At 32.3% G+C, this 22339-nt stretch overlaps 1 protein-coding gene and 1 long non-coding RNA gene across 2 annotated transcripts in view; one reads left to right on the forward strand and one right to left on the reverse strand.

Moving 5' to 3' along the window:
* The first annotated feature begins 6369 nt into the window (after positions 1 to 6369).
* The window catches only part of LOC127720333 (solute carrier family 2, facilitated glucose transporter member 1-like), a 43376-nt gene continuing 27406 nt past the window's right edge, over positions 6370 to 22339 (forward strand). Inside the window, exon 1 of the mRNA XM_052226903.1 lies at positions 6370 to 6518. Coding sequence (XP_052082863.1) covers positions 6507 to 6518 — 12 coding nt within the window. The 5' untranslated portion in view covers positions 6370 to 6506. The remainder of the gene's footprint in view (positions 6519 to 22339) is intronic.
* Positions 6644 to 8796, reverse strand: LOC127720334 (uncharacterized). Its single transcript, XR_007990700.1, has 2 exons — positions 8070 to 8796; positions 6644 to 6883 (listed from the first exon to the last, which is right to left on the reverse strand). It is a non-coding gene; the product is annotated as an uncharacterized LOC127720334 (long non-coding RNA).

Genomic DNA, 22339 nt, shown 5'->3' on the forward strand with positions numbered 1-22339 from the left:
TTTGTTTAAATATTGGTTATACACATGTAATCCCTTTTTTACATGACTTGTCTACAATTTCCTCAGTGGCTTATGCTGCTGACTTAACGAAATTGACTACTAAATTTGATGCGTACATGAATACATGTAAATACTTGAATATGTTAGAGCTATATGACCAAAAGGGACATAAAAAAGCCGTAGTCATTTAAGATCAACTTAATAGAGGGGGTTGTTACCTTAGTTTCTTAATAATTTCTAAATTTATCAGCGGATAATTAAAGAAAGTGCTTTATAAATCATGTCAGTACCGAAGCAATGACTACTGATTCGATGGTACTCTCAGGGACAAACATTCCACCACTAGAGGTATATTGACCCAGTGCTCGAAAATGAAACTAAAATTTTATAAATTACTTTCTTTAGAAATTCTGAATTCTTAAGCTGAGAACTTCTGAAATGTATTTTATATATATTTATATATAGAATGGCGAAGATATCAAAGGGATATTCTAACTCATAAGTGGAAAACAAACTGACTATGCCATGGCAAAAAACGAAAAACGATCAAAGAAAAATAACAGTAATATATAAAACACACCATAGAAAACTAAAGACTGAGCAAAACTGGTACCCAACCAAAAACCTTGTGATCCGGAATTGTAATCAGATCCGGAGGTGTTATTCGGTTTAAATTATGTTTAAATCTCCCGCTACATAATTACACGAGACTGACCGGTTGAACAGAAAGCTGAACAAGTCAATATTTTGCGTTGAATGTACAAATTCAATTCAATATTTACTTAATACATAAACAAATGGATAATGTGGTAAAAAATAAAAGACATGACTACTCTTTAGATATAATGGATATCTTTAACAACATAGCTAAAAATGAACAATTCATGTGCAACTCAAAGAACCTAGAGAACGGAACTACCTGACGCAAATGAAACTCTAATTTATTTTACTCCTGTACGAACGTTTTAATTAACGTCGGCAGAATACCTCTATATTCAGCATGTTTTTGTCGGCTAATGTCCTATTTCCGATTGTGATATTTCGACCGAGGTTGGATTCGCATGGTGGGTGATGCAGGCAAAGCAGTGGGTGCTTTCTCTGTCGAGGCACCCGGGCAAGTTACTTTTGGAGTTTGTGAAATTTGAACATCGGTAGACTATTTTCGCATCTATTGTATCATCGTCTTTTAAGAATGTATTTCACCAATTAGTTCAAGTATGACCTAATTAATGAAAACAACACATTAGATGTGTCTGAAGCTCCTATTTGGATTTAAAGTTTATACGATCCTCTTGAGTTTTTGCATCGCTCTAGCGCTACTACTTTTTGCGATCGGTTTTAATGGTAATAATATAGAACAGATACTATACAAATATTATTTCTCAATATTATAATTTGTGGAGCAGGATCTGCTTACCCTTCAAGAGCACCTGAGATCACCCCCGTTTTAGTTGGGTTCGTGGTGTTCACTCTTTAGTTTTCTGTTTTAACTTGTGTTTTATGTACTGTTGTTTGTCTTCGACTTATGAGTTTGAATATCCCTCGAGGAATATCCCTTTGATGTCTTTCGCAACTCTTTCATTCCTGTTGGCACTAATGGGAAAATATTTGTTTAACATTCTTGCGACATTTTGCAATACTATAATCACATAAGTGATCATAATATATAACCTACAACTTTTTTTATATAAGAAATAAGAACACATTGTATGTTCGGTGTTTCACCTTTAGACGTGATATCATGTTTGCGTAATCTGTATAACATTCGTTTAATTTACAGATTATTATTCATTTGTTAGTTATAGTAATGATGTAAACAAACTCGCAATGACGTAAAGTACAACCTCAGACGCAATGACATAAAAAAACTAAAAATAGACGGTTAACTGTAAATAAGATGAGGAAAATGTGATAACACTCTAATCCTGTTAATCAATTTGATAAAGTACAAGTACGATAATTTAGCTGTATCTGTGAACTAGTCTTTATCACGAAAGATTTTAAAGCAGATAAAAATGATTTCAATTGTTTTCCAGAGCTTCATATATAGAGTTGTGGTTATATAGATGGTTAATTCGTTCGTAGCATATTACTATGTCAGTAGCATTGCTTACATGAGTGGTAAAAAAGGGTTATTTATGTAAAAGTTATATACAAAAGTATAACAAAAATACCGAACTACAAGGCAAATCCAATATGGGGAAGTCCATAAAAACTGACAAAATAGAACGATATCAATCAACGGAACAGGTGAAAAACAACTGAAATATTCCTGACTTGGTACAGGCATTTTCCAAAGAAAATGGTGGGTTAAACCTGGTTTTATAGCTAGCTAAGCCTCCCACTTGTATGATAATGGATTATAGCTATTACATTAAAAATTACATTCGATATATCAGATTTCATCTTAAAAATTACATTTGATATATCAGATTCCATCTTAATGGAGAGATATAGTAGCGAAGATCAATACTTAACAATTGATCTGTAGTTGATGCTTCACAACCTTATCTAAACTTCGGTCATATTGCAACTAATATTGAAAACTTGTACAGGTATAAATGGACACATTGTTCAGATTAAATAACCAAACCACAGAAAGAAACAAAATGAGCAACACAAAACAATCTAAATTTTTAGATGAACTTTGTTGTGTTTTTCTGTGACGATATAAACCGGGTTTTTTTTTTTGGTTTTTTTCTTGCATTCATTGTAACAAATGGTAATTGGCTATAGTGGACCAGAGACACATATTATTAAAAACGAATATGATCTTGAAGAATACGGAATTCCTACAAGAAAAATAAATATGTTGAAAAATAGGTATGCATGTAAACCAACTAATAAGTGTTCGAATGGAATCTCAGGTGTGTAGTAACCTAACAAAAAAAGATTATTGTAGTATTTTTAATTTACTTTTCCATAAGGAGTGTTAGGTCCCTAAGTGTGTCGTTCTTTTAGCAGGAAATACAATGCTTTTGTATTAGTCGTAATAGTTATACAAATTCTAATATAATAATTTCATTTCTTTGAAATAAGCACTCCCCTTACGAAATATTGACCTAAATATAGTTTGACTAATCTTTAAGTCTTATCTGATACTAAGCTCATTTTCTATACTTTCATCATTATCTTTTTACTTTAAAGGATAAAGTTTAAAATTCGCTTCAAACACAGCATACCTTATACATGTTATACCAACTCATCAAAGATACCAGGATTAAAGTTTTGTTTGACAGATGCGCGTTTCAACTACAAAGACTCACCAATGACGCTCGAATCAAAATAGTTAAAAAGGCCAAAAGAACGAAGTTGAAGATCATTGAGGACCCAATATCCAAAATGTTTTGCCAAACACAGATAAGGTAATCTCTTTCTGGGGTAGAAAATCCTTAGTATTTCGAAAAATTCAAAGTTTTGCAAACAGTTAATTATATTAATACAATTTTACTTTTAATTAATTATTACTCCTTATTTAATTCATTTTTTAGGAAACACAAATGTAAAAAGTAACACGCATATAGGTGACCAACTACGTGTATGCGTGCTCAACATCACGAATTAATGTGTTTATCACTTCGTTAGGAGTGTTATATAGAACTATCGTGTAAAATCTATATTAGGTAACAATGAACTAAAATGATTTACAAATCGATCGAACTACTGTCTGCGGCAGATGTGTTTGTCCACATGTATTGTCAGGGTGACTTTCAAATGACATTGACGATTATTACATCATTTGCCTCTGATGTAAATCAATAATGAGGATGAAAGTGAATTACAAAAGATATCTAGTATATCTCAGTTAAAACATCTGTAAACTTCCTTCGAGATTTTGACAAAACAAAATAAATCGGTTTCTTGTTCATTTATTCTACAAACTAAAAAGATGTAAACTAGATCAGTTTAAAAGCATTATCAGGCTTAAAAAGAGAGACAAAAGATACAAGGGACATTTAAACTCATAAGACAAAAACAATATACAAAACACAACATAGACTGAGCAACACGAACCCCACGTAAAAACCGGGGGTGATCACATGTGCTACGGAAGGATAAGCAGATCCTGCTCCACATGTGACACCCGTTGTGTTACTATTATATAATTCTGTTGATACGTTATATCAAGTGATAACACTCATTCAAAATTGACTTTGTCTAAGGGAGTTGTAATCTACAAAATCTAAGTTGTATAACAATTTCATAATTTACAAATCTAATATTTTGTTTAAGATACACAAAGTTTTAGTTATATTTGTTTTTCAAGAATATCATTGACACTCGGAAGCACTGGCTTTCTGTTGGTTAATTCTTGGTCGAAGTGTCTTACCAGAAGCGGCACCGTCATGTGCATTGATAACAAAATTGAAGAGGTTACAATATAAACAAATGATATTGATCTATTTATTAGTTTCACTCAACACCAACCGTTGGGGGGACCAAAACAAAGCATTTAAAGGTCTGGAAACGAAAAAGTAAATTTCTAAAATGTTATTACTATCAAAATTAGACGAAGAAGATACCATTCAAGGAGACAACAAAAAACAAGAACCTTCAACTCTCCTAAAAACGCCGGGTCGAGTTCAAGTGCTCCGAAAAGGTTAGCTGATATTGCTCCACTAGTAGTACCGATCGTGTGACTGATGGCAAGTACATATTCAATGATAAGTCGCATTCGGTGATTACAAATCAAGGAAAAGAGAACGGGATTGTAAGCATCAATCATCTATCAAGGAAGTATTGAAAGAAGAACCAAGTTTACTGAATATCGCCAAATAATTCCAGTAACAATATATTACAAATATAACGTCTGTCATTAATAACCATAAAAAATAGAACCGAACTCAAAGGTTAAAGCAAAAGAGGGAAGTTTATAAAAACTGACAAAATCAACCCTTAACAAAATGAGGGTTGTTTGAAAACAAAACTTTACGACAAAAGAGATGATTTAAGCTTCCTAAATGTGAACTGTACGTTTCTATGTAGCAACATTCCAGAAGTGCCTGCATACGGAGTATATCTCTCCCAGTTGATACGATATTCCTTGGCTTGTATTTCCTATCATGAATTTCTTGATAGAGAGTTGCTGCTCAAAAGAAAGCTATTAAACCAAGAGTTCCAATTGGTTAAGTTGAAATAATCCCTTCGAAAATTTTACGGACGCCATCATGAGTTGGTTGACCGTAAATGAATATTCATTTCACTTATGACAATGGATATGTTCCAATTCTCGTAACCACAATCCAGTCATCTTTTCCCCGAATGTGACCTACCGAATTAGACTTATCACCGGGTTTGTACAAACATAAGCAACACGACAGGTGCCACATGTGGAGCAGGATCTGCTCACCCTTCCGGAGCACCTGAGATCACCCCAGTTTTTGGTGGAGTTGGTGTTGCTCAGTCTTTAGTTTTCTATGTTGTGTATTGTGTACTCATTGTCTTTTTCTTTTTAAGCCATTGCGTTGTAAGTTTATTATCGCCTAAGAGTTTGAATGCCCCTTTGATATCATTCGCCTCTCTTTTATCAACCAACGGAAGGAGTGAAAACAACTGTCATATTCCTGACTTGGTATGAAACAGACATAATAGGTTAATGTGACAATAATTGGGATCCTGCAGCTAAAACTCTATAAACATACATGCATCAGACATACAAATGAAGTTGACCCTCCTCGATAAAAAAACTGCAATCGGAAATCGAATATTAAACTCGAAAAAAACACCCTTGCCTAGACCACGTAGATCGCGTATTAATTCTAACGTTTTTATATTTTTTCTGTAGCATTTGATGTTTTTTTCAAAATGTATCTAGGATCTAAAAAGACAATCCTTATCAATATAGAATTCGTACGTGAAAAAATACCTCTTATCAACCTTTACAGAAGACAACAGATAAAATAAAATAAAATGTGCTACATGAATACGGTATAGATGCGAGCATATTTTAAAGACCTGACTTATAACTCTCTAAATATTGTATTGGGGTTGTTGTGTTCTTGGATTACCGTCTTAATGAAGTATACTCCGCATCTCATTTTTTCTTCATATCCAAAAAAGAATCAAAATCATATGTCCAAATGTACTTGCAACAAAGTGATTATACCAGTGAACAGTTGATAATAGTTAGGTATACTAATAACCTTTCTTATTTAACTGTTGCAGTAGTTATGAAATAAAATACTATGAAATCACGTACATTTCATTAAAATAGTTAAATTATGACATACTATATAAGGAAGATATATAAACATATTATTACAAATTGGTTCAATTGGTAAACAAACTTGAGCCTCTCATAAACAATCCTAGCCACTTATGTCTTCCTGGAACACTTAAAGGACTTACCTTAGACAGTCACTTAAGAACGTATTAAAATGTTTACATCGGAAATACCTATCCCGGAAGCTGATATTGAAAATATGTTTATATAAATATCCCTGGATTGATAAATCTAAAATTATGAGAAGAAATTAATTTGAATACTATTACTACAAGTTATAACAATGAAGTCAGAGGTCAGTTAGTTTTTTTTCTCTTACTGCATGCCGCTAATGCATGAACATATTTTGCATTTGATAACCTGATTGGGTAACTGTAATGGGCGGGTTTACATTCGGGAAAAATAAAACAAAACGAAATATCCAAATGTTCTAAATGTCACCCAATCGGTGTACTTTTATTCTCCAAATAAACTATATTTACGGCCGGTTTTCAATTCATACAAATACTGAGTTTTATTAGCTTAAAACGAATCATCTGATTGCGTCAGTTGCTTTCATTTTGCATGAATGCAATCCAGGTGTATGAATTTATAAACTTTTTACTCCGCACACCCAAAGAAATCAACCTCCTTTCCTCACATTGTTCGTGCACTTCACAACTGAAAGAGTAATGGACATATTAAATATAGTGAAAAATAAACAATCAATAGAAATATGAAACAACAAATAATTATCCGATGATATACATGTATAATAATGAAGAAAATTTGATAAATACGTCCTCGCTTCATTCAAACAGTGATCGTCACTTGCATGTCTTTCGTATAAGTTTTATAAAAACAGCATTCAATTCTATTTTAAAGGTAATTGTATGATTAAAGTTTATTCATGATAATATTTTAATACTAGTAATACAAAATTGGACAAAGGTAGACGTATGGTACTAATTTAATTGTGTTCAACATCTATTTCTGAAAACCCTGCAATTACAATTCCAAGACCCATATTTTAAGAAAAACTGTATCATCATCAAAATTGTAAAATAAATCTCAGTTGTACAGCAACATTCTGCTTGGATACTACTTGTAATCCTGATGTTGTTACAAATAGATAATATTAAATGAACGTTTATACCTCATCATTTTAATCATGCGGATACGGATATAGAGTCAGTTGAACGCATGATACCATCGACGATAGTCCACTTAGTCTAGCATATCTATTTTAACACTTTTGGTGAATGAAATATAAATGTTTTAGTGTTTTGATTCACAAACATCGAAGTTTGTATTTTATTAAACACATCTGTTGCTATTATGAAAGACAGTGATGGTTAAGAATTAGTGCCTGCATTCTAAAGATTGCGAGCAAAGCCCTTATTTTCATTTCTTTTTTCGTTCGTGCCCGAAGAATAAAACTTTACTGTTCTTCAATATAAAAAAAAAGATTCTCTATTGACGTATTTCCTCTTTATTCATTGATTAATAACAAATAAGGTAAGTTAATCAATCCATGTGAATTATTATTGTTTTACATGTGTTGAATAATTCAGATTATAATCCATCTGCCAATAATCTCCTTCGGTAAGTTCGGCGTCTTTCTAATGATATTTTTGGTTTAACGTCTCCCCTGGCAAACACTTTCGCATTTCCATATTTTTGTTTTAAGCATAACTGATGAATTAAGGCGACAGTTGTTTTACCGATATTCAAATCTTGTAAAAAGATCGAGAAGACCCTAATCGAGGCAACAAAGAAAACCTAAGGGAATTGCATCAACTACAAAAGAAGCTAGACCGGATGTTTCGAAAGGGTAACCGTCTCTTGCTATGCATGCATCACTCACCAAGCTAATTCACAGTGCAAAAACAGTTCACCAAATCAGCTTCTGTATTCTGTAACTGTGTAATTACGTTCTACTTTAACATGGTTAATGACCTAGTAGTATGTTAAATATTTTACAATATCCTGATGTTATTGTTTTTGTCGGAAGACTAAACTTCTTTTAATCAAAATGGAAGGAAATTAAAATATCCTGTAAGTCCTCATATATAGTAAATCATTTACTATCTAAGGGCGATCATAATAACATTAGACGGAATGTAAATTTAGCGCATATTGAAGTTTAGAACATCTTTTACTGTGCAAACTTTCAATAATTTGTATACCACATTATAGACTTGTTGGGAATTGTTTTCACGAATAAAAAGCCAAAAACTGTATCGAATTTCGGCCAGTGAAGAAGATGAACACATTGCACTTAATGTTAAGTGGAGACGTTGACTGTGTAATAATCTGTAAGACTGAAGTACCTAGCAGCTATTACTTCAAAGCGCACATTCAACAACCACTAACTCTCATAAGTAAGCATATTAGACATAATGGTGTTCATGGTGATCTTCATTTATTTTCGAATGTCTGGTAGAAAATTTGTGTGAAGGACAGTGAAGTCGGAACCTTACGTTTCTATCATTCTCAACAATAGACATGTTCACTGAAATCGGTTTCGTGGATTTCTATCTGTGTATTTTTTAACAGCGAAAGTGACCAATATGAAATAATAAACTGCATGACATTTTATTTTCACTTTTGTTTCTTGCAAACAAAGTGGAATGCTCTTCTCGTTAACTATGATAGTGAATACTATTCTGGTTTACCAGATTGAAACAGATTTCAAGATTTACCTAGTCGGGTATCTATACCTTTATGAAACAATCTTCGGAATTGAGGAAGAGACATTCTCTCCTGCAATAGTTTATGGACCGATTCTTCGAAATAACTATCTTTTTTTTTCATTTACAGTACATAGCAAACTTTTGAATTTAATACTTTGATGTTCTCAACAGAGCTACCAGTACGTTCGTTACATGCACTCGTTAAGAGAATACACTTCCTTATATTGTATAAACCAAAATTCGTAAATGCAAGAGGGTGGAACAAACATTTATTTTTTGTTTTGTTACTGCCTTTATCAGAAAGAATATCAAGCGAGCCAGCTAGGGCGAGCTGATGTTCGAGCTGATGAGGTCAGTATCAAAAAATAAAATGCCATTATTTTCTTTATCGGCAATTTATCTTAACTGTATATTTATGGTTGAGAATATGATGTTAAATGAAATAGTAAGTAAAACTACTTTTACGCGCGCAAAACGTTGGGATAGTTGTTAGGTTGTATGAATGAAGTCGCATGCGTTTCATTGATAAATTGACGCGGATGGATTTGAGCACGCGAAGTTTCTACACTGATACATGACGTCATTGCCTAATATTTTCGAGTATTAAGTCTTGTCCATGATCTTAAAATAATTAGGCAGTAAGATCAGAGGGAAAATGTACAAATTACCTATAAAATCAATGTTAGTACAGAAAGGGAAAATATTGAAATAGCTTATTTACTACAATTGATAACATTTGAGAAAGAGTAATTGAAATGAACAATACGTCATTTGGATATTATCTGAATTTACGAGCTCTATCAACAACATCAACGTACAAAATTAATTAGAATATGATAATTCATTCGTTATAAGATTTATATATTTGAACGAATTTAATAAATGTTTTATAAGTAGTTTGTGGAAACGAAATCCCTGAATTGATTTGATAATGTATCGGAAATACACAGATTGTGCATGGATAGATGACTCGTGCAACAGATGTTTACTGATGGTTTAGTCTTATTGTCCATTTAGAATATACAACAAAAAATTAATAAAACCCGAGGGAATCACATGAACTCCAAATGAGCCGATACCGAATGCGTCGACGGTGTAAGCGTCCCCTATTCTGAATAGATCACCCGACATATGAATCCATACTTATTCAAAATTCATAACAGGGGGAATGGTAAATCGTCGGTAAATGTACAGAACAAAAGATTTGTTGTGTTATCTAAGACATGTTAAACTGTGAAAACATGTCTCTTGTGAAAATAGACTCAGAACCATCTTGTCAGTCAACCAAATCGTACAGTTACCGTTAAATGTACGATTCTAATCGTTCTCAATCGCAACGACCAAGCATAAAAAATGAACGAGTGCGGATATTTGATTTTAATTAGATTGCCGTCATATCAAAACAAAATAGAATAAAAACAAAATGCATTTCACTAATTAAAATGATGATAGATTCTTAATTATATTTTTGGCAATAAAATAAACGTAGTTCTTCTTTATCCCTTATCAATCAAAAATGGTGTTAGTCGCATATGAGCTATATAAAGGCGATGATTTGTTGTTTTAGTCAAGGTAAATTACGTTCGTTGTAAACACAGTTATTAACCCCTGGAGTATAAAAAATAGTTACTACATTTCCGGTTAATGAAGTATTGGTCTAGACTGGCCGAAAATAGATTACCACTTAATTTATCATATACGAAAAAAATAATGTTCTCGTACACAGTAAGACTGTTCATGAAGACAAAAACGAGTAAAAACTCATCAAAGAGCCCAGGCTTATAATTTGGTGGCGCTTTACTCAAACTCAAAATAAAGAAAAAAATAAATGAAAGCAATCTCCACTCTTTCTATTTTTGAAATCGATTCTCTAGCATAATAAATTGAATCAAATAATCATTAAAAACCGAACATGCAGAAAATTGTGCCATATACGGCCAAGGCGATTTATGCTTGGGGTGGAGGGGGGAGTGGACAAAAACCTAAGGAGTTCGTTAAATATCATAACATAATCTAACACTAAATTTTACAATAAAAGTATATCACTTTAATAATGTCAGTATCGAAGCACTTACTACACTGGGTGGATGGCACAGTGGACACCAAATAATTTTGAAGCTATATGCCCATTAAACAGGAATTTCTATCAATACTCTTCAACTTGTGTTTGATTTGGCCTGGAAACTTTTCATTCGAGCGACTCTGGTGAATATTATGTAGACAAAACAAGCATCTGGCGGAACAAATTATAAACCTGGTGTCTTTGATGAATTTTTACACATATGAACTAAAGTTCAATTCCATTTTCCTTGGAATTTACTCGGTGTTAAGTTTTTTGTGTAATGTTTGGTTGCATGCTCTGTTTTGTTGGTTGACACTGGAATAGTTGTACAATAAACGGTTAAGGTTACACCCTTGTTCCTTTCTATTATTAAATATGTGCAATAATTGCCTTATGTATGTTAGAAGACATTTGTACATTATTGTTGAATTGAATACACCATTCAAAGTTATAGCAATTGGCCATTGATCGGAATTTGTAGAATATGCTGTACATTGACATCGTTCAGTAAATTGTATTCGAGATAAAAATAGTTTAGTACTGATGAGATTTGGATAAATTTAAAATACAACAGTAGCGTCTTGAAATCTATTGTACTGATGTTGTGAACTGCTGTATAGGTCTGAATATGTTGTTTTAAAAATCATATTATAATGTTTAAACAAACTAAACAAAACACAAGACCTGATAAATCCTTATCGAATCACTAAATTTAAGGGACTTTCCTACTTGAATTTTCCTTGAAGTTCGGTATTTTTGTTATTTTACTTTTTTTTGTAAGCGTGTACCATGCACTTTATTCCTTCGAAAGAGAAGGCGTATATCTACCAATATGTGTGTTTATTTGCTATATGTCTAAAATATCTCAAATAAACAATTCTAACTATAGTCATGGAGGATAGAATTAGAGACTGCTAATGACAGAAGGACAAATAAGAGAAGAGCCAATATGAAAAAAAGACGAAAACAAATAACACTTTCGTAACATATTGCACAGATTTTTTTTTAAATGAGCAATTACACATTAAACTCATTATAAAGGGGAATTAATACAGTTCCTCTGAAAGAGTGTCCAATGCCTGCGCATGTTCAAGACAAATTTGATCACGAAAAAAGACTATCAGACATATTTATGACAGAAAAGCAAATGCAAGGCCTGCAATAAAGCTGAGACAAATATTCATTCACGTTGACCTCGTGTGCCAGCAAAAGTTTAGTTCTTGTTGTCCCATATAATCATGTCAGTCTATTTTTTGGAAAGGTATGATGATTTAAAAACGGCTGATGATCATATAAATTCTCTTGTGATAAAAATAGGAGATTCCTTAGTATTGGAGACCAACTGTGCAAGTTAAATTGGAAAGGGACAATCATGAAGCTGAAAACTTCCAAGCACGCGCACAGTACTTGCTTTAAGTCGAGAGAAAAAAAAACAATTGACTTACATACTAACAGTTGATCATTGTTTTTAATGGGAGTTCACTGTGTTTGACCTGCTTACTTGGTTTTAGCAGACAGTTTCGTATGAGGGGAAAGATATGCTCTCCTTTTTGTAGAACATCGCTTCGCCTCATCTACATCCGAAATTGTAGATTTAGTGAGGCTCCGTGCATTCTATTATGCTGTTCTATCACTTTCGTTATGTTTGTGTTTACATTTAAAATTCATGTGTCATCTGTTATGATCGTAAACCTTTGAACTTCTGATATGTTTCTGTTTATGATACATACATTTTAAAATATAAACAGTTAATGTAACAGATGTCTGAGATAATAAACTCGTCTATAGATTGAATTTTATCAATGAAGTACATTTCTGGTATTTTTCCTTGTGATGTAAACAATTGGTTTAAGAAAAAATATTTTTTCAAAATGCAAATATATGTGGCCGAATCCCGCTTATAGATCGTTGTGCAAAACATGAAATATATATTATTTATACATATGTGTAGATTCGTTTTCATTTGTTTTTCTTGATCTGCATTCTGCACAACAATATAAGAAGTTGATTTTTCTAGTTGTAAATATATAGCATGCTCGCAGTAGGATTCAAACAAATATATGTGCATTTCCTAAAATTCATCTCTCATTTACTCAAAGTGTTCAAAACTGCAGACTTGCTGTATAACTGTTATCAACAATTTTATGTTCTTTGATTGTAGTCGATGTTTTGTGTTTTGAATAACATATTTGTTTAGAACATCATTCTGCGTTTGATTGTTCATTAACTAATTTTAATGGGGCATTTCGAATTTTTACATGAGTCCTCTTTCAGTGCCTCAGACCTGGAAGGTGGATTGTTTTTTTGTTTATTTATGTGTTTTTAATTATGTTGCTCTGTCAACTATTTTATATCTTTTGGTTATATTCGATGTTTTGTGTTTGGAATAACATATTTGTTTAGAACATCATTCTGTGTTTTGTTGTTCATTTACTTCGATCAATGGGGCATATAGAATTTTTACATGTGTCCTCTTTCAGTGCATCGGAACTGGAAATTGTGTTGTTTTTGCTTATTTATGTGTTTTTTTATTATGTTGCTCTGTCAACTACTTTGTATCCTTTGATTGTATTCGATGTTTTGTGTTTTGAATAACATGTTTGTTTAGTGCATCATTGTGTGTTAGATTGTTCATTTCCTACTTTTAACGGGACTTATAGAATTTTCAAATGTGTCCTCTTGCAGTGCCTCAAACCTGGATTTGGATTGTTTTTGCTTATTTATGTGTTTTTTTGGCATGTTCTCTTATTCATGTATTCTCTCAAATACTCTTCTTTTCGTATGTTTTCGCTCTATATGTCTTTTCTAGATTTAATTTAATAGTTTTTAAATTACAAACAAAATATGTTCCGAATTTTGAAACCGGACATACTTTTAGAAATTACACTGCACAAGTTATATTGATGTAAATACGTGAATCAATACTTGTGTTGATGACAACTCAATCATTTGGCCTATAACAATTAGCATACTATTTAAACTGTCAGATTAAAAGTATTTTTTGTGCAATCAAATATAACTTGTTATTAAAAGATTACATCTTGTTTTCCTTGTTCCTTGTTCCTTGTTCTGTTTTTTAGCTCACCGGGGCCCGAAGGGCCCCATGTGAGCTTATGCCATCACTTGGCGTCCGTCGTCGTCCGTCGTCTGTCGTTGTCTGTCGTCGTCGTCTGTCTTCGTCGTCTGTTGTCGTCTGTTGTCGTCTGTCGTCGTAAACTATTTCAAAAATCTTCTCCTCTGAAACTACTGGGCCAAATACCTTCAAACTTTAACTAAATGTTCCTTAGGGTATCTAGTTTATAAATTGTATCCGAAGTTTTATTCCATCGACAAACATGGCCGCCATGGCTAAAAATGGAACATAGGGGTCAAATGCAGTTTTTGGCTTATATCTCAAAAACTAAATCTTTTAGAGCAAATGTGACATGGGGTAAAATTGTTTAATTGGTCAAGATCTATCGGCCCTGAAATTATCAGACGAATCGAACAACCCATTGTTGGGTTGCTGCCACCGAATTGGTAATTTTAACAAACTTTTGCAGTTTTTTGTTATTATTTTGAATATTACTATAGATATATATAAACTGTAAGCAGCAATAATGATCAGCAAAGTAAGATCTACAAAAAAGTTAATATGATCAAAATTGTCCATTGACCCCTTAAGGAGTTATTGCCCTTTAAAGACAATTTTACACAATTTGTTCATCAAGTTTTCTAACATTTAAAAATCTTCTCCTCTGAAATACAGGTGAGCGATTCAGGCTCTTGAGAGCCTCTTGTTTACTTTCTTATATACTTTTCAATATGGGTATCCTTAAATTTGCCTTTTTCGGAACTTCGTAATATTTTCAAAAGCGTACTCCGAAAAGTTGTTATTTGCCGACAAGGTCCTGGGGTTTCTTCAATTATGTATTCTTTAATTTTTAGACCATTTGTTCTATTCTTGATATAAATATTTGTGCCATCATTCTTTATTTTTTCCGTCTTATTTTCTCTATTCTGCAAAATCCCATCCATACCCTCCATTATATGCACATGTTTTTTTTTCAAAAATGGAGAATGTAATTTAAAAGAAGAATAATTTATTGGAATTTTTTATTGTCATTTATATCAATATAATTATTATCGAGTATTGAACTTTTGATATGTAATAGAAGTTTTCCACTTTTGGGCAGCTGCCATGTTTAAAGAAATAAAATGACGAAATTTATTTGGCAATCATTTTAATTTTCTGACGTTTGAACGTTGGAAGTGATTTCATTAAAATAGTTTTATGCAATAACTGAATCCTATACTTGAGGGTCTGGATGGGGTTTACGGAAGAACAGAGAATAATGATCAAAAAGTGCAGAATATAGGGCAAAACATAATAACGAATAGAGAAAAATAGGACAAAAAATAAAGAATAGAGAATAATGGGCAAAAGATAATAACGCTTAGAGAAAAATAGGACAAAAAATAAAGAATATAGAATAATAGGCCAAAGGAATATAGAATAGAGAATAAATGTCTTAAAAAATAAAGAATAAAGAAATGAAAGACTCTCCTACTTTGGCCTATTTAAAAAAAGTAATATATTCCTACAAAAAGAACTATCATTTTTTTTAATAGTACCACAATGAATTGAAGACAGAATTCTGTTTATATTTTTTATCAAGAATGCCAAAGTTCGGGTACGTTTTAAATTACAGACTCATAAGTGACGCTCGGATCAAAACAGCTAAAAGGCAAATAAATGGTACAGTACTTTCAACATTCACTCATCTAAAAAAAAGGCAGCTTCGATATTTTTAAGCTCGAGAATGTGTCAATAAAAAACACTGACTATTATGTTATGCATGAAAATAAACTCTATAAAAACCACAGAATTCGCTACATATGTACAAAATTTATCTGTGAAATTGAGATTAAAAACAAAGGCACAAGTAAACAGTATATCGCATAACAATGCATATCCCACAGATAATACAGTCAATGTGAAATCGAGATTAAAACAGAGACAAAGGCACACAGGCAAAAGTAAACAGATCTATATAAACCACATAAACAATGCTCACAGATAATGGAAGCATGCCAATAGTACTTCGTTCTCATGGGAATAATTCTAACACTAAATGGAATTATTCATTGAATAGTTTGAAGTTTCATTGTTTCAACTTCCTCAGGCAAAGTTGACCTTAAATGAATTTGGCTATCATGTTTAGGTCTTTTTTTGGTCATATAGCTCTTCAACTACATCCTTGGCTTTCAAATATTTGGCTTTGAGAGTTCTTTATGAATGAAAATCCAGAAAAGGCATCCTTCTTCTTGATTATTTGTGGAAATTAAATTAATTGTAGAGAGCAGACTTTTTAGCTTCTGTTATTGTAAGATCGTATAGATATAAGAGCAAGAATATATAAAATAAGTGAAAATAGGTTGAAATATTTAAGAGAAATTAAACAACAAAAAATGGGGTTCATGCATCGGGTCTGAGATCCGCCATTTTGATTAAAAGCATTGTTCTGCGTTGTATGAGGGTGGTAAAGGGTTATTTTCGTGCAACGTGTTTTGTCATTTTTATTGCACGTGTAGCCGTGAAAAAGGTTCGTTATTCACCGTGTTTCGTGAAATCGGTAAAATGATCAACGTGCAAGAAATTTTTAATTGTTCGTTCATCGTGAAATGGCAATTTTATTTCCCGTTCTTCCGTGCAGTTACCCCCCTTTACGCCCCTCTTGTATGTTTGTCGTTTTCCCTCCATTGGCTTCATTGTTGTTTGTTTTGATTCTACATATGCCCGTACAAATAGTGGCTTCTCCTGCCTTACAAAGCCTGGTCTGTCGATTTCAATTTCTTCTTATAATATTTTTCTTGTATCTTTTAATTTTGATGTCCTTGTCAATGACTTTGTAAATTTGGGTAAAGTATTATATCACTATAGGATACGACATTATAACATTATTTATGAGAATTATGGTGACGTGGTGGATTTACTATATTGTTGATAATATCAATAGTATTAAATTACCAGAACTCGACATACTAACCCAGTGAATTAATTGTCCATATTATTCAAATTGTATTATTTGAATTTCTGCCAAATAGGCCAGTATATACATACATTATATTTATCGAGATGACATACTTTGTTAGCAATTACTATATCACATTGCTGAAGAAAGAACTTCAAAGATGTCAGACGACATAAAAAATATCAATAGCAATTATTTCATGAAATCATACACTCATAAATTGATGTAAACGAGAGGAATTAAGTGTAAAATACGAAACTTCATACCAAACCACACGAAATTGAATAACCTTCAAAATATCATTAAAATTAGCATTTGATCAATAAAAAGATAGAAAGATAGAAAGAAAGAAAAACAATAAACATTTGGGATAAGTTTTTACTGTATCACAAGATTATTGATTTGTTCAAAATTGCACTCGGATTCCCCAGGCTCCTTAGCAACTGTTTTAACAAGAATCTATAGATTTCAGTATATTCTGTAAAAGAACATTTAATATTCAAAGATATTTCTGTGTTACCTTGTTCTAGAAATAAAAAAAAAGTACTTTTGGGAGGTTCTCTTTGTATACTGGTGTTTCCTACAGAATTATACAGATGTTATTCATAGAAAAATTATAGCGACAACGTTAACGTTTTCCAATAGAAAACACCAAATATATGTCTGTTCCGAAAAAAGAAGAATTAAAGGCACAAAACGCCATTGGGTGCCAAAGAATCTCTGAAAGTTCCAACGTTCCATGAAAGTCCATTCAATAGTTAGATGCAGGGGTTGTGGACAAAAGACGGTTATACTTACGGACGGAACGTTTAATGAGGGTCTTGACTGGGTTTACAGAATCAAAGAGAAAATAATTGTCAAAAAGTGCAGAATAATGGACAAAAAATATAAAAAATAAAGAAAAGTAGGGTAAAAAATAAAGAATAGAGAATAATGGGGATCTACAATATGAAAAATAGAGAATGATGGGCAAAAATATAATAATAGAGAAAAATGGCCTACAAATATAAATAAGACAGAAATGAAGGACCCCTATACAGATCAGCCTTAATGTTCCTATTGCAGCTCTTATATTTTTGAGGATGTCATTACAAATCCTGCATGATGAACATGTGGTTTGCTTTAATGAGTTCAGTTTACATTGAACCCTATGAGGTTTTACTGAGGAATAGCAAATTGTCGGCATCCCTGAACCTCTCCTATCCGACAGAAACTCATACTTAAGAGGGCCGCTGTTCGTTTGACTATATAATCGATTTCCGTGTGGCAAGCGTGTAACACTCTCTGCATCAATCCTTTTTGAGATCATTATAGGTTGTCTTTTACAAGGCAGAATGTCTGCCTCTATAGTCAGTAGAAATGTTCGCCCTTCATTCCAGTCGAACTATTTTAATTTGCAGATCTTATATCTATTGGATTAATTTTTTAATCATTTGTTGTTTTCCTGAATATGCAGGAAATATTTGGCACTGGACGTTTGAAAAACACCAATCAACCAAGCATCTTTGATTTATTTATATATTTACATATATATACTAGTCATGATTTAAGTTTATCGGCCTTCTTCCGGCTCCGGCTCATGGATGTGAATTAAATGATACCTTTGTAAGAAAGGTGTTCAGCCAACTATACAAATCCTTGGTTCAGCCAAGGGTAAATCACAAAGCTGTTGTACAATATCAGGAAATGTATAAATATTAATTATAGCGGAAAATCTACCCGGATTTCGATGACGTTTAAGTTTTAATCTCATTTTTATTATAGATTCTATTTTATCACCCAATATTTGTAGAGGGAAATCAAACATGTCTTGGAGCGGTAGCTCAAATAACGATATCCAAACTGAAAGCCGGGTAATTCGTATCAAGCTAAACTTCAATTACCGAATTTTGTTGTAATGTGTAAAGAAGTAAAAAAGTAAAAAAAAAAACCGAACAGAACATTTGAATTTCGAACGTCCAAAGTTTCTGTTTAAACGGGGAAAAAGAAATAAGCTTTATGAAAAACAGGCTAAGAGACTTCGCCAGGATTATACCCTAAATTGACACAAGTAGATAAAATAAAAGGGGGTAAATGCTTAGAAATGAAGTGAATGGACCCGGTAGAATCATCAAGTTTTGAGACATTCTACAAAGATTCAACAACAACAACAATACTTTATTTTAAGAGGGTTACACACTCACTGCATGCACGCAGGAACATATATATTGTTAGACATACTGTTCCCAGATGCACGCTTTATAACTAATTAATCTTCCCTGTGAGGCTGGAATTAACAATTTGATACGGAAATTGATTAAAAGCAAAACACATGTCGGTTAAGAATTGCTGTACTGTTAAAGATATGTTGTTGGGTTTTTTAATTTTGAAACTCCCTTGAATAGTTTCTCAGTGAAATTGCGTGAAAAATACACGTGGAGGAGTTATTTACTAACAATACGAAGCGGGAGTGTACATATCGCGCACTTTGATTGGTCCTTGGGTTGACGTAAATAAAAACTGGTTTCCGTTCAACAGGTACCAGTTGACCTTCATTTAACTTGGGAAATAAACAGTATATATCAGAAAAATTTAAGTGATCACGCTTCAAAATCATGACAGAAGTGAGTATAATAATATCATTGGCTTATGTCATTATCATTTCACTATTTTAAACTCAAGATAACATTTTAAATTTCAGAACTGAACAGAAACATCTCCGTGACAATACGCATGGCTTTCTTGTAACATGGCTACTATAAATTCGTCTGTGTATGGATATTCATGTTTCTGTGGTATTTAAATTATTGCCACGTTTGAAACCTGATTTGATCTGACTCAAATTTAATACTTTTATTTCTTTATCGTTTTCATGTTGTAAAAATCTCATGACGGTGTTAACACATGATTTTATGATGGAATTTATTAATGATAATGTTCCTATATGAATTGATTATCAAATTAAATCTGAGACTACTATAACACATACTAGTCTCAGATTAAATCAAATATTTCATTGGATGAAGTACAAATATATTCATTGATATAAAAATTCTTGTTAATTTTTTAATGGGAGTTGTTTCAGGATATTCAGGATGATTTTTCAAGGAAATACCAATTAAATATACATGTAAATACAAGTGGTTTCCTTGCATCAGTTATATTTAGACAAGGATGGGTGTTTGCACCTTGTAATTGCATCATTCTTTCAGATTTTATAGATTGTATTACATGACAAGTGATTGGTGAAGATATTTTGAAAAAAAATAAATAGACCACTTTCGAGTTCATCCTTCACCGGAAAAAACTCGTCAATTATGCACGCCTTTATGACGTCATTTACCAGATAGAGGGGATCGCCTGTATCCCTGCACTATTAACGTTCATCAAGCGTCTTAGTGATCGTCATTGTGCAGGATAAACTAGAAATAATGTTTGTTTTGTAAGTACTTAATCACAATTCCCTAATGACAGTTAGTGCTGATTGTCAATTATGAGAATTTAATTTGCCGAATTCGTGCAATATAGCATTATAGTTTTCCAACCACTTGCTCAACATTGGAAAGGAAGTGACGATGCCCCTAAACGCACGAATGATGTTCACTAAAACCAGAGTTTTTGACGGAAATGCATCGAACTCGAAAGTTGTCTATTGATTTGTTGATTCAAACATCATGAACATGTCAAAAGTAATTTCTTTTTTTATTTAGATCGGGCGAATGGTTTGTTTTTCATTCGCCCGCTTTTCAACGCTTATCCATTGTATCTATATAACTTAACATGATTAAAGAGTCTAAAAATGTATGCATATGAATACAAAAACTTTCAAATAATAAACTTTAATAAAATGTATTAATTTGCATGGAACTTGGTACATTTTATTATACATGTATGTAGGTAAGTGCTCTTAATTTAAATAAAATTAATTTCAAAAGAATTATTTTCAAACAATTTTTTTCTACTTTAATTATATCATTAAATACATTGAAATAGTAAATACAGGATAATACCTCCTCTGAATATATGACAATGTAATCCAGGGTTGTTGCTGTCTTTCAAACAGTTTATTGTACTATAGTTCATTTTAAAATTGGTGAAATCCAGGACATACATGTATACAAGAGCCTGGCAATGAGATCCTAAGATAAAATGCCATCAACTAGCTCGATAAATAAAGAAAACAAATTTGAGATTAGAGTAACATGTATATTTTAATGACTTGAGTGAGAGTCTGATCTTTGTTACATGTACATAAAACAGAAAATTATCAATGACAAGGTAGTACATCAAAACAGATAATTACAATTGACAAGATCGACTGTTCATCAATACAGAAAATTCCAAATCACAAGATCTACTGTACATCAAAACAAAATTACAAATGACAAGATAGACTGTACAATGTACATCAAAACAGAAAATTACAAATGACAAGATTATGTGTAAGTAACTGCCTCAATGATCTAGTGGTAGCCTGCTCACTTACAATTAGAGTGCTGGAGGTTGTGGGTTCAATCAACGACCAGGTCAAATGGTCAAACCATGGACTAAAAAGTGGTATTTGCTGCTTCTTGGCTAAGCATGGAGCATTTAGGAGTAAGAACAAATGTCACTAATGTACTGTAAATATGTATTCATTTTTTTGTACGACCGCAAAAAATTTTGCGGTCGTATATTGGTATCACGTCGTCATCGTCGTCCGAAAAAATTTAGTGTGATGAAAAAAAAATCGTAAATATTCATAATTCATAATTATAATTTTGTACACCAGATGTGAGTTTGTTCTACAACGACTCATCAGTGAGTCTCAAATCAAAAATGTCAAAAGACCAAATAAAATCAAAGACGAAGAGCATTGATTTATCATTATCGATAAATTATTTTTTAGAGATATGCATGTACTTTTTGGAAGAAATAGATAACATAGATATAAATTGAAAATTGCATATTCAGCTAAATTGACAACCACACTAAAATCAATTGAAAATTAAAGCATCTGTTGTTTCTTAACATGATTTTCATTCTTTTATCTATATATTGTTCAGACAAATGTTGTATTGACGTGGCTCAATACAAAGTGACAAAAAGATATCTTTCTGAGCATAACATGTCAATATTGACATTTGTATGATATGGGGGAAGTTGCATAAGTCGTTTTACGCTTTGAATTATGAACAATTGTGCACAAAATAATTAACATGTATTAAAAGTTAGAATTGAACCAGAGTTTCAACAAATTTATATCCAGGTTTAATCCACCATTTACCATAATTACTACATAAGAAAATGTCTGTACCAAGTCAGGAATATGACAGTTGTTTTCCATTCGTTTGATGTGTTTGAGCTTTTGATTTGGCCATTTGCTAAGGGACTTTCTGTTTTGAAT

This window comes from Mytilus californianus, unplaced genomic scaffold (genome assembly GCF_021869535.1).
Source record: "Mytilus californianus isolate M0D057914Y unplaced genomic scaffold, xbMytCali1.0.p SCAF_11, whole genome shotgun sequence".
Taxonomy (NCBI): domain Eukaryota; kingdom Metazoa; phylum Mollusca; class Bivalvia; order Mytilida; family Mytilidae; genus Mytilus; species Mytilus californianus.